General features: G+C 48.3%; 1 protein-coding gene across 2 annotated transcripts in view; it reads right to left on the bottom strand.

Annotated features, from left to right (window-relative positions):
• The window catches only part of MOCOS (molybdenum cofactor sulfurase), a 75,084-nt gene extending 60,745 nt beyond the window's left edge, over positions 1–14,339 (bottom strand). The window contains exons 1-4 of one of the 2 annotated variants that reach the window (XM_024236071.3): positions 14,101–14,339; positions 6,752–6,841; positions 3,338–3,404; positions 1,763–2,404 (exon numbers count right to left, since the gene is read on the bottom strand). In XM_024236071.3, the coding sequence (XP_024091839.2) occupies positions 1,763–2,404; positions 3,338–3,404; positions 6,752–6,841; positions 14,101–14,272 (971 nt within the window). In that variant the 5' untranslated portion in view covers positions 14,273–14,339. Of the gene's footprint in view, positions 1–1,762; positions 2,405–3,337; positions 3,405–6,751; positions 6,842–13,710 lie in introns of both variants that reach the window. The other variant, XM_054538204.2, reaches the window with a different exon arrangement.
• Between the last annotated feature and the right edge of the window lie 3,674 nt (positions 14,340–18,013).

The raw sequence follows: 18,013 nt of genomic DNA, 5'->3' as shown, positions 1-18,013 counted from the left end.
TGTAAAGTCATCTACCTGAATCAAAGGAAAGAGGTCTGATCTCCCCCAGCCCATCCATGTCCTGGCCCCCAGTGAGCTGTCCCACTTCTCCTGGCCTTCAGGTGCCCTTATTGGCCAAATTAAATTTGAGGTGTCGCTTTGTTCTGCCTGTAACTTACATTATGTTATGCCTGTCATTCTTTTCTCATTTGGTTCTGTTACATGGTAAATTATCACACTTGGAGTCAAAAGGTTTTACATGAGCATTCCTGTTTTAGAAACCCCCCAACTATGGACAAGTCCTAAATAAAAGAGACATCAAATAGCCTCCTAACATTGATCCCTACCATTCTGATACTTCACCTGTGTTAGCTCTAAAAGGACAATATTATCACTTCTCTCTTGTTTTTTTTTTTTTTTTTTTTTTTTTTTTTTTTTTTTTTTTGAGATGGAGTCTTGCTCTGTCACCCAGGCTAGAGTGCAGTGGGCATGATCTTGACTCCCTGCAACCTCCGCCTCCTGGGCTCAAGCAATTCTCCTGCCTCAACCTCCTGAGCAGCTGGGATTACAAGCACCCACCAGCATGCTCAGCTAATTTTTGTGTTTTTAGTAGAGACAGAGTTTCACCATGATGGGCAGTCTGGTCTCGAACTCCTGACCTCATGATCCACCCACCTTGGCCTCCCAAAGTGCTGGGATTACAGGCATGAGCCACCACACCCGACCCAATATTATCATTTCTACTTTACAGAAAAAACATGAGGTGCAGAGAACAAGTCACATGTCCCCTCGCTGGTGTGCAGTGGAGCGGGGACTCATTCCCCAGTGGTCCAGCCTGAGGCCTACACAGCTAACACTGACTCTATTGTCAAGGCCATGGCCCTACGTGCAGGACCCTTGAGTCTGTGTGGGGTCCGTGGGGGATCTACAGCCCTTCCCATCTATGCCCCAGGCCTTCTCCAGACCCTGTAGGTGATTAGTTGCCTACCCAACCCTGTGTCCCCGATGTTGACCCAGCAGAACCCTGGATCAGCCACCATTTTCAGCCTTGACACACTTGACCTTACAGGTCCCAGCTGTCACCATCTGAAAGATTCCTGAGCATAACCCACACCACCTGCCCTTGCAGCCTGGGGATGAGGCATATGCCAACAACCCAGGCAGAGGCCTCTGGCATTTGAGGGCAAGTGACAACCTGCACCCAGACTCCCTCTGTAACTCACTCACAGTGGGGCTCATAGAGGTTGCTGCTAACACTGCCTCACAAGTCTGGGGGCCTCTGCTTTAACTGATTCTTCCTGCTAACTAGGTGCCAGGCTGAGCTGATCCTAGCTCCTGGAGAACCAGCTATGCTGTCAATGTGTGGGCAGACTTGTTCCAAACGGGCCACCTTTTAAAGCCACTGGGTGCCCCCTTTTGAGGCCACTGTTTCAACTGTTGCAACCTCTTGTCAGTGCTGAGGGCAAAGGCCTGGTAGGTCACCCTCCTTACCCCATGAGGGCGTTTTATCTCTCCTGTGTGCAGTTCTTATCTGCAGGCCCCGGTCCTCTCACAGCTCTGGAGAAGTCTCTCAAATGGGGGCAGAGTTCACTGAACCACCTGTGTCACCTCCAGTCAACCTCTGCCTCCCGGATCTGAGCCTTGCCATCAGCCTGTCCCTGCCAGCAACCTGAATTCTGCTGACCCCCAAAGCCAGACCCACCTCTTGCATAATCCTCCAGGAGAAACAGGCCAGACCCCACCTTGCTGAACTCCTCTGAGCCCTCCCCTGTGGCAAGGTTACCTTTGAGCTACTGATGGCCTCGGGATGTAGAAGTCTTCTCCTGCTAGGTAGGCAGAGGCTGTGCCTCCTCCAAAGTAGGTCTTCCTCAGTAGAGGAGCCACACGATTATGGACCAGCAGAGCGCCCAGGCCCGTAGGAAACCCGAAGATCTTATAGAAGGAGATGGGAACAAAGTCGGCCTGGTGAGCTGACAGGTCCAAAGGCGAGGTGCTCACGTAGGAGGCTGCATCCAGCAGCACAAACCACTTCCCAGATGTGCTCACAGGGCGTAACCGCCCAGACTTGACCTCTTCTATCCAGGACAGTGGGTATCTGACTCCAGAAAAGTTACTCTGAGCTGGGTAGCAGAAGAGATGAGGCAGCTGGCAGTCTGGGTCACTGGCTGAAGCACCACGTTCCTCTGCAGACCACAGGTCCTCTGGCCTGACCGGGGTGGACATGACGTTTACAGCCATGGTCACGTTCCTCATACCCACTACGGAGGTATGGCTGTCGGTGAGGTAACAGAAGCGACTCCCACTGCTCTCTGGGCCCTGGGACACCCACGGAAAGGCCTCTGCCACCAGTTTGAGAGCAGCCGTGCTCCCGGCAGTGAAGATCACAGTGTAGTCCTCCGCGGTGGTGTGGAAGTGCGCCAGGATTCTGGAAGAAGCACAGCATCCCCGCAACCCCCGGATCTCAGCCCCAGCACTGAATGTTTGCAGGCTGTTTTATTTCTATTAACTATGACATCTCTACCTTCATGGATAGATAGGCTTTGCCACAGCTGTGAAATTAGGGCAAGGGCAATGAAAGCCGTGGGAACGAGTTCCAGTTGGCAAAATCCTCTTACCTCCCAAATATCACTGGATATCTCCAATTGGATATGTATGACAAAAATCCACAATAAACTTAATCAGAGTTGATACTACTCTCTCTCCTTGGTGCTTTCTACTCGGCTCTAACACAACAAGGTTTAAATAGTAATCAACCTGTTTACATTGCTTTTAATTTTGGCAGCTCTAATAACAAAACAGTATCACTTTCAAATTTGAAATAACTTGAAATTGTGTGATTGGAAATTGTGTTAATAATTTAAATACCACCTGGAAATTATTTGCCAGATACTGTTATGTGTAGAAAGTATAGAGAGCTGTTTAACATACAAATACTAGTAAAACAAAAAAAGGGGGAGGGGGAAAGGGAAAAAAGACAGGAAGAAAACAAGATGCCTAATAAAACTTCTTATGAAAAGGAAAACCAGAGAAATAGTACTTTTCTTCTTTCTGAAAACAAGACCTAGGATCCTGGGTCACTCCCTGTCACTCTGGCACTGCAGTCTCTGGAGCCACACAGAACAGCTATGTGCACCTCAGAGCCACCTACCTGTGCATCTCATCTGCCCCACACTGCATCTACTCACCCCTGCCTTTCTGAGCTCTGACTCTGATGTTTCTCAACATGTATGCATTGCCTTTTAGCCAACTGTGATCCTCCTGAAATCGACTCAGAACTTTTGTGGGATGCAGGCAAGTCCTAGGAAGGAAGTCTGTCTGCCTAGGTATGCCCAGTCAGGCAGGTGTCCCTGATGCTTACCTGTAGCGCACCTGCTCCACAGTGTCATGGGTGAGCTTGCTGCTGATGTTCTGGCTGTGAGGATTACCTGGCAGGTTACAAAGACAAGGCCACCAAGTCACTACTTAGGGTCTCTTCTTTTGTATTCCTTCTGAACCAACTCCCTCAGTTTCTCAAAGAGCTCAACATAAAACTACCATATCACCAAACAATTCCACTCCTAGATTTCTACCCCTCAAAAATGAAAACTTATGTCCATCCAGACTTGCACGTGAATGTTCATAGCTTTATTCAGAAAGTCAAATTCTGGGAACAATATAAATATCCATCAATAGGTGAACAGATAAAAAAAAATGCTACATCCATAAAATAAAAAGTGATTTGGTTTTTTGCTCTGTCTTGCTCCGTCACCCAGGATGGAGGGCAGTGGCAGGATCATAGGTCACTGCAGCCTCAAACTCCTGGGCTCAAGCGATCCTCGCATCTCAGCCTCCTGAGTAACTGTGACTACAGGTGTGCACCACTACACCTGGCTAACTTTTTAAAATTAATTTTTGTAGAGATGAGGTCTCACTGTGCTGCCCAGGCTGGTCTTGAACTCTTGGGTTCAAGCAATCTTCCTGCCTCAGCCTCCCCAAGTGCTAGGATTACAGGCATGAGCCACTGTGCCCAGCCAGGGAAGTTATTTGCCAATAAAAAGGAACAAACTACTGGCTATGTCATGAAAGAACTTCAAAAGCATGATAAATGAAATACTCCAGACACAAGAATATGCATAATGCATGAATCAGTTTACATTAAATGTCCAGCAAAAGAATTGTAGAGATACAGAAAGTAGTAGATTAGCAGTTGCCTGGGGCTGAGGGCAGCAACAAGGATTAGCTGTAATGGGCATGAAGGATCTTTTCGGGGGAATGAAAACATCTAACTGATTTATAGTGATGATTGCATCACTAGGTCATTTACTAAAAAATCATCATTGGACACCTGAAATATATATATATTTTTAAGAGAGACAGAATCTTACTCTATCACCCAGGCTGGAGTACAGTGGCTGATCATAGCTCACTATAACCTTGAATTTCTGGGCTCAGGGGCTCCTCCTGCCTCAGCCTCCTGAATAACTAGCACAACAGGCATGTGCCACCACACCTGGCTGATTTTTTAAATTTTTGTTTTTTGTAAAGATAGGCTTTTGCTATGTTTCCCAGGCTTGTCTTGAACTCCTGGGCTCAAGCAATCCTCCTACCTTGGCCTCCCAAAGCACTGGGATTTTATAGGCCTGAGACATTGTACCCAGCTCGTAAATTTTATGATATAGTTAAAAAAAAAAAAATCTCTCCTCACTAGTAAAACCAAATGTGATCGGGAAGAGTATTTTAGAGCTGGAAGTCAGCTCAGAAGCAGGCCAGTGCAAGAGTCTGTTCTACATGTTCTGGACAGTGGCTGTGGCTCTGTTTAACTCCAGAGAATGCAGTATACAGCCTCAGGAGGATGCCCTTTTCTCCAAGCATGAAGCAGAGCCATGAACGCCACTTAATCTAAGTCCCCACCTATTGCCCTGCAGATCCCACCACCACTACTGATACCATTCCTGCAGAAATAATTGATCCCGGCCTCCAAATATGTGAAGGGGGCCACTGTGCTGCCCTTAGCCATCCACTCTCAAGGAGGAAGACCCTCCTCCCAATGTCACCCTTCCTCTTAACTTCTATTTTGCTCCCTTCCCAGGGTCCTCACCAAATGTGTCCCAGAGTATCATGACCTCCCTCAAACTTAACCCCCAGACAGGACTTGGTAGGGCCTGACCTATAAGACCAGGCACCAGCATTTCTCAGGAGCCACATGTGCTCATTAACGCAGAATTTGCCCTTTAGTTTTAGATTTTTTTTTTTCCTCCAAAATACACTGAAAGATTGCACTGGATTTCTGGCCACTGCAGCTACCACATGTTCTGTTTCCACATTGCTAGTAACCTGTGGGACCTGGTAATTATCCTCATTGCCTTTCCTCTGCTTGGCTTTAGCGCTGCATCATTAGCACCACCTGCAATCTCGACTCTGCTATCTCTCAGGCTTTCCCACAGTTATGGCTCTTGCAAAGGTCAAAGGAGAATTACAAGAACCTTTGCAAACTGCAGATTAAAATCAGGATAAATCCCTCCTTGGCACCTTCCCAGAAGACTGTTCCCCAGATTTAAATATCTGCTGGCTGCCCAGAGCCAAAATCCAAACCCCTTAATGTGGCATAACAGAAGTATCCTGAATCGAGGTACTCTGGTGGAGGCTAAGGGCTTGGGCTCTGGAGCTAAACTGCCTGGAAAACCAGCTTCTAGCTCCCCCAAGCTCCAGTCCTTCCTGTGCAGCCCCAGGCTAGTTACTTGCCCTCTCTGGGGCCCCATTTCTTCACCCATAAAACAGGAGTGATACCAGAACCTATACCTCTTGGGTTGTTGTGAGGCTGAAGAGAGGAAGCTCATAGCGAGTACCTGGTAAATGTTATTTATCATTAGCCTCATCACAAATATTACAATTGCTACTGCCACTATGATTTCAAATTCCCTTTCCAAAGTATGTGAGATCATGTTGTGCTGCTAATAAATGCCACTGATGACAATGCCATTGCTCCTAGAACAAAGATCAAGCATCTACAATGCCCTGCACTGGCTTCTTCTCCCTCCCTCCCCATTGGGACCTCTCCCACTCTTCTCCCTTCCGTGTTCCCGGACTGGTTTCTGAAACCACTATGGGATCTTGGCTCAGGCTGTTACCCTGCCTGCTCGCACTTCTCCCCCTCTTGTCTGAGTGAATTCTGGCTCATCCTCCAGCATCCACTCCACTCCAAAGGAAGCTTTCCCTGACATGCACAAGCCAACCCCACTGTCACTGCAGATACAGGCTGGCCTGGAACCAGGCACCTTTTGTCCATAGTCCTTCACACAGTTGGTAATCACATTTATTTGGAGTTCACGTAAGGTCTTGTCTTCCAGGACTAGATCACAGTGTCCAAGAAGAAAGGGATATGTTTATTTTGTTCCCATTATAGCACCATGCCCCACACATCACAGTGGCTCAATGAACAGTTATAGAGTGAATGACTGAATTCACATCCCTCCTGCCGTCCCACTCTCTGCACTATACAGGGTCACTCACCACCACCAAATACAGCACCTTTGAATCTCTGTGCCCTTCCTAACACTGGCCCCTTCTTCTGGTAGTAACCTGTGTGTCTGTCCCTGAGCCAGCTCCCTCCATCCCGGCCACATGTTTATAGTACAGAATGACCCAGGGTGCTTGCCTGGCCCCTATCTTACATGGGGCTTATTCAGCTTTTTGTGGTCAGAATGTTCCCGGCCTATTAATCCAACATTTAATATGCATAGGTATATCAGCTGCATGTAGTTGACTAAAACCTGTTTCAGGTGTTTCTCTTTACCATAAGTGTTTTCCATGAGGTCACTAGTGAAGCTTTCGAGCTGGCTCTGGGAGAACAAGGTGGCACCTGCATGGTCAAGATAGACAGTTCCTGAAAGAAAACATAAAATAAATACATAAAATTTTACCTGAATCTGGTTTGTGTAAGCCCAACTGACACTATCTAATGCATGTAGACATAACACCAGGCCACTGACTTGTGCCTCTTGATATGTGCCTCTTAATCCAAGTGTAGGCATGAGCAGTGGAAGGACTGCACTTCTAATGCTGAAGGACTTTTAAAGCCCTGAGAGAGCCCTCCTGATTAATCAGCTCTCTTCACTCTTTTGTGAACCTGGAACAGCATCCCACACAGAGAAGGCGCCTAGCCGACATTCGTGATGAATGATGGCAAAGCTGTTTCACATTGTCACAACCTATTCTGGAGGTTCTGGGAGGATTCCCTGAGGGGAGAGCCCTGATCCTACTTTCCCACACTGCTCTGCACCCCTCAACACTAATGCAGCTGCAGAGCTTCCAAGAATACAAGGAATGCAAATGATCCTTCCAACCTCTCTCAGAGAGAAATGCAAATTTAGATGAAAATGAGATACCGCGGTTTACTGATCAGATTGGCAGAGATCAGTGGTTGGATTCCTCACTGTGTGAATGAAGCTGTGGCAAAACAAGCTCATTGGTACACGGCTGGTAGGAGGGTACACAGGTACACCTTCTTTATGCTCAGCAATTTGGCAACATCAGTTCATGCTTTAAAATGTACACACCCTTTGACCTAGCAATTCCACTTGCAGGAATTCATCTTACAAATACCCACACTTTTGTAGAATGACCTGAATATAAGGATATTCAATGAACTACTGCCTGCAATAGCAAAAGATTGGAAACAACTTAAATATCCATCAACGCGCTTTTAAAATAAAGAAACATTGTACACTATCTAATAATAAGTACTGACATGAAACAAACTCTGAGATACACTTTCAAGTACATATAATGTGAAGAGATCCATTCATTCACTTATCAAATATTTTGTTTTGTGTAGAATGGGTTGTTTTATCACAGCTTTATTGAGATATAACATAAAATTCACTCTCTTAAAGTATACAATTCAGTGGTTTTTAACATATTCATAACATTACATAAATACCACCACTAATTTTAGAATATTTTCATTCATCCCCAAAAGAAATCCCATATCATTACCAATCACTCCCCAATGCCTCCAACCCCAGCCCTTGATAACCACTAATCTACTTTCTGCTTCTCTAAATTTTCCTGTTCTGAACATTTCATGTAAAAGGAACCATACAATATGTGGCCTTTAGTGTCTGACTTCTTTCACTTAGCATAACGTTTTCAAGGTACATCCACATTTTAGCATGTATCAGAACTTCATTCCTTTTATGGCAGAATAGTATTCCATTGTGTGAATATACCACATTTTATTTATCCATTCATCTACTGAGGAATATCTGCGTTGTTTCCTTTTGTGTATTATAAATGATTGCTGCTATGAATACTGGTGTACAAGTTTTTGTCTGGATGTGTTTTCTCTCATTTGGTGGGTTGTCCTTTCACTTTCTTGATGGTGTTCATTGAAACATACAAGTTCTTTTTAACTTTGATAAAATCCAATTTGTCTATTTTTGTTGTTGCATTTTTGGTGTCATAAGAAGTTATTGTCTGATTCAACAAGGTCCTAGTGATTTATGCTTATGTATTACTCTAAGAATATTATACTTTTAGCTGTTTCATATTTAGGTCTTTGATCCATTGAGTTAATTTCTGAATGCAGAATGAGGTAGGGGTCCAAGTTAGTTCTTTTGCATGTTGATATCCAGTTGTCCCAATATCACTTATTGAAGAAGTTATTTCCCTCGTTGAACAGTCTTGGTATCTGTTGAAAATCAATTGACCATAGACATATGGGTTTATTAAATTAAAATTATATTTCATTGGTCTATATGTGTACACTTATGCCAATATCACACTGTCTTCATTCTGTAACTTTGTAGTAAGTTTTGAAACTGGAAAGTGTGATTCCTCCAACTTTGATCTTCTTTTTCAAGATTTCTTTGAGGTCAGGTGCGGTGGCACACACTGTAATCCCAGCATTTGGGGAAGCTGAGGCAAGTGGATCATTTGAGGTCAGTAGTTCAAGACCAGCCTGGCCAACATGGTGAAACCCCATCTCTACTACAAATACAAAAATTAGCCAGGCGGTAATGGCGTGCGCCTGTAATCCCAGCTACTCGGGAGGCTGAGGCAGGATAATCACTTGAGCCTGGGAGGCGGAGATTGCAGTGAGCTGAGATTGCGCCACTGTACTCCAGTCTTTGTGACAGAGTGAGACCCTGACTCAAAAAATAAAATAAAATAAAACAATTGCTTTGGCTATTCTGAGTCACTTGCATTTCTATATAAATTTTAGAATCAGCTTGTCAACTTCTGCAAAAAGGCAGCTGGGATTTTGATAGGAATTTCATTGAATCTGTATATTAATTTGGGGATTATTGCCATGTTAACAATATTAAGTCTTCCAAGCCATCAGTACAGGATATCTTTCCATTTATTTAGGTCTTCTTTAATTTCTTTCAATGATGTTTTACAATTTTCAGTGTATGTGATACTTCTTTTGATAAATTTTTTTCTGTGTATTTTATTATTTTTGATGCCTTAGGAATTGTTTTCCTAATTTCATTTTCATAGTATCTATTGCCAATGTATAGAAATTGAACTGATGTTTGCATATTGATCTTGTATCCTACCACTTGGCTAAATTTGTTTTTAAATTCCAATAGTTTTGTGTGTGGATTCCTTGAAATTTTTTATACACAAAATTACATTATTACCAAGTAGAGATAGTTTTACTTCTTTCCAATCTGGATCCCTTCTATTTTGTTTTCTTGCCTAATTGCCCTGGCTAGAGCCTCCAGTACAATGTTGAATAGAATGGTGAGAACAGGCACTTTTGTCTTGTTTCAAACTCAGGATGAAAGTTTTCAGTCTTTCACCACTAAGTATGATATTAGCTGTGGGGGGTTTTGCAGATGACCTTTATCAGTTGGTTAATTTTTCCTTCATTCCTAGTTTATTGAGTGTATTTGCATTCAAGAAATATTTATTGAGCACCTACTATGTGTCAGGCATTGTTCTAAGTGCTGGGGACACAGCAATGAACAAAATAGAAGCTAGCATGATAATGGCAGAGAAAGACCTTAAACAAACACAAACTATGTCAAGTGGTGAGACATATGGCTCACGTGTGTGTGTGTGTGTGTGTTTTAAGTGTACTGGATACAGTGACTCATATCTATAATCCCAGGATTTTGTGAGGCCAAGGCAGGATTGCTTGAGGCCAGGAATTTGAGACCAGCATAAGCAACATAGTGAGACCCCATCTCTATAGAAATAAATAGCCAGGCATGGTGGTGCACACCTGTAGTCCCAGCTACTTGGGAGGCTGAGGCAAGAGGATAGCTTAAGCCCAAGAGATCAAGGCGGCAGTGAGCTATAATCATGCCACTGCATTCCAGCCTCGGTGACAGAGCAAGTCCCTGTCTCAAAAAGTGTACACATGCACACATAAATATGGACAACCACTGGAAAGATACACAAGACATGAGTGACAGCAATTGCCTCTGAGGTGGCCACAGTGGCTGCAGCTGGCATGAGAGGGAGGCTCCCTGGCAATTCTTCACCCTCCTTTGGCAACTTTTGAATCTGATACCATTAAATGTTGTATCAGTCTATTCTCACATTGCTGTAAAGAACTACCTGAGACTGGGTAGTTTATAAAGAAAAGAGGTTTAATTGACTCACAGTTGCACAGGCTGTATAGGAGGCATGGCTGGGGAGGCCTCAGGAAACTTTACAATCTTGGTGGAAGGTGAAGCAAGCACATCTTCATATGGTGACAGGAGAGACAGAGAGAGAGAGAGAGAGAGAAAGCGCTTGTGAAGGGGCAGGTGCGACACACTTTTTCTTTTTTTTTTTTTTTTTTTTTGAGAGAGAGGGTCTTGCTCTGCCACCCAGGCTAGAGTGCAGGGGCTCAATCTCGGCTCACTGCAACCTCCACCTCCCGGGTTCAGCCTCCCAAATAGCTGGGATTACAGGCATGTGCCACCACACTGGGCTAATTTTTTTATATTTTTAGTAGAGACTGGGTTTTGCCATGTCGGCCAGGCTGGCCTCCCAAAGTGCTGAGATTACAGGTGTGAGCCACTGCACCTAGCCAAAGAAAGTTTTTTTTTCTTTTTTCTTTTTTCTTTTTCTTTCTTTTTTTTTTTTTTTGAGACAGGGTCTCACTCTGTTGCCCAGACTGGAGTGAAGTGGCGCAATCTCAGCTTACTGCAGCTCTGACTTCCCAGGCTCAAGCAATTCTCTCACCTCAGCCTCCACAGTAGCTGGGACTTTAGGCATGAGCCACCATGCCTGCCTAATTTTTGTATGTTTTGTAGAGACAGGGTTTCACCATGTTGCCCAGGCTGGTCTTGAACTCCTGGGCTCAAGTGATCTGCCCACCTCGGCCTCCCAAGTTCTAGGATTACAGGCTTGAGCCACCATACCCAGTTTGTGCTACACACTTTAAACAACCAGATCTTGTGAGAACGCACTGTCACGAGAACTGCAAGGGGGAAATCCACCCCCTTGATCCAATCACCTCCTACCAAGTCCCTCCCCCAACATTGGGAATTACAATTCAACATGAGATTTAGGTGGGGACACAGAGCCAAACCATATCAAATGTATGAGCTAGTCCAAAAAGATGCTGTTAAAACAATGTTCGCTTTTACTAAAGATTCAGAAATACAAAGGTACCAAACCAACAGAAAGGCTTCTGTTCACCCGACGTCAAGGCCACAGGTGAGACCTGGAAGCTGCTGGGGAGCATCTCACACTGTGCCACAGTCTTCTGCAGGACCAAGTAGCTATTGGAGAAGAAGATGCTTTGGCTTTTGGTCCAATGGTTAATTTTGCAGGAAAAACAAAAGGGTGGGAAAGCTGTGTTAAATCACCCATAGATGTGATGTTAGGAGAAAGTCAGGCAGCATAGGGGTTAATGGTACAAAATCCAAATCAATCAACCCAGACTTGAATCCTGGCTCCACCAGTAGCCATTCTGGGCCCCTGTTCCTTCATCTGCAGATGGGACAAAGGTTAAATGAGCTGGTATATGGCAGCACCCAGTCCAATGCTCAGGACACAGGTGTAGCTGTTATTAGAAACAGGTGAATTACCCCCAAAGTTAAATGGCATCAGACCTTCTTCAGGAAAGAGAATTCCAGGGTCAGCTCTAGGTCGTCCCCCTCCAGTTCTCATTCCAGCATGGTGAGTGGTCATGATTCAGCCCGAAGCCTTCCAGAGACCCTTGACCTGCATATTCAATATGCTCCCTTCACAAAGGCAAGGATGTTCCCATCCAAATCTTTAGGTAACACATTTCAGCACTTAAAGCTTAAGCATTTAATTATTCTGAGCTACCACTTAACCAGAGTAATTCTCAAATTGGCAGAAAAGCTTCATGAGCGGAGAGGAGGAACGAGGAAGAGGTGATATTATTTTGGTTTGTTTTTTCCTGCCGTCTCTCTGGCTTGTTTCTAGGAGAAAAACAAGTGGACGTGTTCCAAGACTCCCGGCAGTGGGAGGGGCGTCAGATTAGTGCACAAACGTCTGCTTTAACTGTAATGTAGAGGAAATACAAGGAACTTGCATTAAATAAAAGATGCCCACAACACTACCAGACATACAGTAAGCGGTAACGAGTTCTGAGGGCCAGCCTGGCTGACACATTCCAATTTTGCATTTGAGGGGAAAAGTACTGTTCTCTGAGGGACAAGAGTGAAACCAGAAGGGGACCAGAATATAGCTCTACTTTCCCAGGGTAGCATTGAGGGGATAGGTTGGCCAATAGTGGGCGTGAGAGATCACAGCTGGAGGAGATTTAGGGGATTAAGGAGGTGCGGTGCTGACATAATTACTCAGGTAGCCTTGAAGAGTTGCTTCAAAGAATGGAGAGCCTCCCTCCCCAGCACCTGTAGGCATTCATAGTACCCATTTATTTCTGAGTGGTAGGAAATTTCCATAATTAATAGTTGAGAGAGAGAGAGAGAATACGAAAGAAGGATGAGGAGCTGTCTCCAGCAGGTGACCCTGCGAGAGGGAAGGATGAGGAGTGAATAGAGAAGCTGGCAGAAGGCACCCCCGTCTCCCTCCTGACTCTCCCTACTTAGGAAGCCAGAGGAGACACACAGGAGGAGGCCACAGTTCTCACAGCCCCCAAAGGGAAAACACAGTTACCCTCCACAACACCAGGAAGTGACCCAAAGCGCTGAAATCAGCTACCCGAGTAGTGAAACCTAAGTCATGGTTGCTGTTCTGCCCCCACAAGGGGAGCAGTCACCAGCTGTTCATCGCGACAGAGCAGATGCACTCAAACCCCGGTGCCCTGTGCCAAGACGTGCCCACTTCACCTGCAGACCCTCCTTGACCACCCGGCACGCGGCTCTGGGGCTTGATGAAGCCCTGCACCCAAAGTCCCTCGCAGAGGGATGAGTCACGAACTTGGGCCCCGGCAGCAGAGGGCTGGGTCGGCCAAGGCCAGATGGAGCTTGATTTGCAATTTCATCAGCCTGTTCCGCTCTGAGGAAAGGCACGATGTGACCTTGGTCTTGTCTAATTCACAGGCTCGCCCTGTTCTTAAAGGTGAAATTGCACTGTTTGCTAATTCTTCTAGTCCCCCAGAGAACTGGAGCTCAGAGGGATTGTTCTGATGCTGCAAGAGTGAGGAAAATGAGGTTTCGAAAATCAAAGCTGAATACAGGCTATCCCAGAGGAGTCTGCAGAGCGCAGCCTCGGGAGGCCCCGGCCAGGAGGCCTTGGCCCTCCGGGTCCCAACCTGGCGCGCCGGCAGAGGTGCTGTCCCAGCCCGGGCGCTGGCGGCCCATGCACCGCTCCTACCTCGGGCGGACATCCAAAGGGTCACGGCCGCTGGACATGCTGTCTTTTGCAACCCCGGCCCCAGCAGGCCCTTTACAGTGAGGGGTCTCCCGCAAGAGAGGGCAAGAACCATCCTAAGCCCTGCTCGCAGAGGGCGGGAAAAGGGGAAGACGGCTAGGTTGGTCCTGCCCACCGGAAAGTCTGAAGAGTAAGAGTAGCAAGAAGCCTTGGGGCTGCAGGTGGGACCTCAGGGAGCCGTGTCTACGAAGAGGACGCGTGAACATGTCCCTCCTGGAGTTTCGATTCAAAATGCGCCCCAAATGAGGTAGCGCCGCTCTCACTAGGAGCAAAAGATCCGTCCACGTCAATTCCAGAAACCTCGTGTCCCCCAAGCCTGCCCGCCCGCCTCACCTGCCAGGCGGCCGAACTCGCGCGCCCGCAGCTCGCGCAGGTTGCCCGGGCCGTAGCCGTAGCCGTAGCCGTAGCCGTAGCCGTAGCCGTAGGCTAGCCGCGGTGCGCTCGGGTCCCGGGACCCCGCGAAGGTTCGCAGCTCCGGCCCTGACTCCGCCGCCGCGCCGGCCATGGCCCCGGCTTGTCCATCCAGGCTGGCCGGGCCCGGGAAGTGCGCGAAGCCCGCCCCCGGCGACTCCGCCCCCGCCGCGCCTCCCAGGCCGCCAGCCTCCAGTCTCTCGGAATCCGCAGCCTAGGTGTGGCGCCCCGGCCGGACTTTCACTTCTGGCCGGCCCTTTCCCCCAGTGGGCGCGGGAGCGGGTGCCCGTCTTTAAACAACCTCTCGATGGGTCCCACGAAGATGTTTCCAGACCCTTGGAATGCCAAGTTCAAGTTTAGCTATGTCTCGCGGAGAGGCCGGTGGAAGAAGCAACGAGGTGATCTTTCCCGCACGGCATCGGCATCCTGGAACCCCGCGACCCTCCTCCTCTCAGGGGTCTCAGGACCCTCACCCTCTCAAGCGGGGACCGGCGTCTGGCGGGGGCGGAGTGTGGGGGCGTTCTCGGGTTGCTGCTACCCAGCGGGGCGTGTGCTTGCCGTTTGTTAGAATGCGGCTGAGCAAAGGGTAGAAAAGGGGAAAGATTAGGGGTCCACGAGGCTAATAAATTCTCAGTGGCTGCACACTGTCGGAACCGGGAAGCTCGGGGGCTTCCCCCGGAGCGGGCCCCGCAGCTGGGATCCACGTGAGCTGAGCTTCCCCGCCCTCCCAACCGCATACTGGGCCCTACTTCCTGCCCTTGCCCCCTCAACCCTGCATCCCGCCCCGCACTTCCCGCACGTGGGTGTGGCCGGGCCCTCTCTATTAAGGCAAGAGTGCCCTACGACAAAGCCGCCCCTGTCCCGGACAGAGTGGAATAAGAGCGCCTCCTTCAATCCCCACTCGCGCCTGCACCCAGAGCACCTGGGACACAGCGCTCTGTCTTGGAGAACAGGTGCCTCAATAGGGAGGGCCTGGCCAAATCTATGCGCGGGAAGTGCGGAGCGGGATGCAGGGGTGGGGCGGCAGGTGCAGGAAGCAGAGCCCAGGCCTGCTGTTGGGGGGTAGGGGGAATCTCACGTGTGATCCCAGGTGCGGAACCCGCTGCTGGGAATGGGGTGGAAGCAAAACAGGTACTGCATGCACAGGCGAGGTGCCTCGTGGGGGAATCGAATGTCAGGGATGGTGGATAGTGCGGATAGGCGGCAGGTGCTGGGGCTCAGGGGAGATAACTCAGAGGCAGGCTCGATGGAGAACCCAAGGCGGGCGACCAGGTGCAGGCGGCCCACAGGCCCTGGAGGCATACAGCGTGGGGACGAGGTGGGAAGGACGCCTATGCCCCAAGAGCTCAACCTATGCTGCATCCAGGCCAGCAGCCACCCAGGGTATGGGCCACAGATGCCCTAGGATCCTTGCTGATGCATGATGCATACCAGTGCCCAGCGTGAGAGCCATGGGAAGGCAGCAGGCAGCCCTGGCTCTCCCGCCCAGGCCCCTGATACCAGGCCAGAGAAAGACCCGCCACTAAGAGCTCATTTCCCCCTGGCCAGAGACCCAGGGGTCTGTGGACTGCAGCGCTAGAGTCCATGCCCAGGTACCCGTATTCCTCAGTGGCCTCTGCCCACCGACCACCCCAGCTCTCTCCCTCACTGCTGAATGTCCAGGACCTTACTCGACAAACACCCATAGTTGTTGGAGGAGGAGTTAATATACTGATGGATGGATGTAGGCATTTGCTTATTGACATCACTGCCCACCCCACCATCTGCTTGCCTTCTGGCCATGCTTTAAGCAGGCACTTTGGATACTGGACTGTCTTCTGTGAATGTGGCTTTGAGCAGCACTAATAACAAGAGCTAGTTACAGGGCCTCACTGTGTGCCAAGCACTGCACTGTGTACACTCTTACCTGCCCTGGTCGTTCAATGATTAAATATGCAGATCTAGGAGGTGGCTCTTACAGATGGGGAAGCTGAGGCAGAGAGAGGCAGAATAACTTGCACAAGGGCACACAGGTAGAAGACAAGCTAGCATCTGGGAAGTCAGTCTCCAGAGCCCAGGCAGGGAAGTGTGTTTTGCTAACTCTGGTGTGAGCCACTGTGGTTCCCAGGGCCTCAGTTTCCCCATCTAAGTTGAGAGAGGGGTGGAGTTGATCCTCCCAGCAGCTGTTCAGTGTGTCACTCCTTACCCCTCCTTTTAAAGCCCTGCTTCCTGGTGAGAGTCTTCCCTAGGCCAGGGTTTCCAGGCATTCATTTGCATGAATCCCCTAGAGAGCCAATTCAAAGGCAGGTTCTGACTCCTTGAGGTTCTGTGTTTCTAAGTAGCCCAGGTGATGTTGATGCCCCATTCACGAATGGCACTCTGAGGAGGGAGGGCCTAGGTCATTTCCCTGGGAATGTAAGGAGCACCTCTCCTCAAGGAGTTCTGCGGCCAACTAACAAACCACCAGTCTACAGGGGTGCTGCTTCAGACTAGCTCGCCTAGTGATGGACTGGAATAGGCCAAGTCAGTGCAGAACTCCTGAAGGTTATTAAAAATCACTGAGCTACCATTAATCCAGAAATACTTTAAAGCAGTTGGCTATGCCCATCTAGGGCACTGTGTGCTTGGGAGGGTGGATGTGAAGATAGCGCCTACAGCTGAGTAGGAAAATGAACCTACACTAGCCACAAGGCAATGTGGGCTGAGTGCCCAGGCAGCACTGGTTCAGGATGCAGGTATAGGATTGCAAGAGAGGAAGTGGCTACTTCTAGCAAGGTATCCAGGGAAGGTAGTCCAAAGGAGGAAGCCTTTGAAGTGGGCCACAGCAGTGAGCCAGTCAAGATGGGAGGAGGAGTAGGGAATGTGAGAAACACTGGGAGTCTTGGCCTCTAATTGGCACCCTTAGGTGCATTTCATCAAGATTCCCTGGGCCGCTCCTACCAGAAAGAGACTATCAGAAGTCAGATTGCTCGCTCTCACCCTGCCTAAGCAGAACCTCTATCCCCACCAAGGAATGTCTGACCTGGGAGGAGGAGTGATCTCCTGGGCCCTGTGCTATAGGCTGCCATGGCCACCTCTCACCTGGTCCAGCTGCTGGCCTTGGAGCTTCCAAGCAACCTGAGCTGGTCCCTGCTGAGTTCCCAGAGGCCAGCTTCTGCACCTAAAGTTTACAGCTAGGTAGGAAAACAGCTCTTTCAACTCCCACTTGCAACCCTTTCTCACCTAAGAACTTAAAAAATTATGTGTCTATGAGCCAGTTGGGCAGACAGGTGAGATGCCCTCAATTTTGTACTTTAAATCTCTCCCCGTGTAAATCTTATTCCCTGGTGCAGCCCACTGAGCCTGATTCCTTACCTCCTGATGATGCTTCCCCAAATCCCCTTGCTCCCAGGTTAACAACTCCCACCCCCAGTGTCTCCTAGCAATGGGCTCCATTTGCAAGAATCTCTACTACATACAAAGCGTTCATTCATGTATTCATTCATTCACTCACTCAGCAGAAGATTAATGAGTGCTTGTCAGAGTTAGGCTTGGAGTTGGCGGTAGACAAACAAGGAAAGGCAGGCTTTGGAGCTAGAAAGTGCCCTATGAGTGATTTAGGTAGAACTATCCAATGGCCATGACCAGATTGGATCAGCCTGTGAGAATTGGGAGCAGGGAAACCAGCTATAACCTCTTGCAACTGTTCAGGCTTGAAACACTAGAAGATTCATTTGAAAATTACTAGTGCTTTTGGCAGGGGTATTTATTCAGTGTTCACTGGGCAGCTGCACTCTGCTGCAAACATGGTAGGCACTGAGAAGACAACAGTCAGCAAGGCAGTCTCTGTGCCTGAGAGGCTCCTGGGATGAGGAAG

Source organism: Pongo abelii, chromosome 17, assembly GCF_028885655.2.
Source record: "Pongo abelii isolate AG06213 chromosome 17, NHGRI_mPonAbe1-v2.0_pri, whole genome shotgun sequence".
Lineage (NCBI taxonomy): Eukaryota > Metazoa > Chordata > Mammalia > Primates > Hominidae > Pongo > Pongo abelii.
Note: the sequence above shows the minus strand (reverse complement) of the source record. Positions and strands in the feature narration are given on the sequence as shown.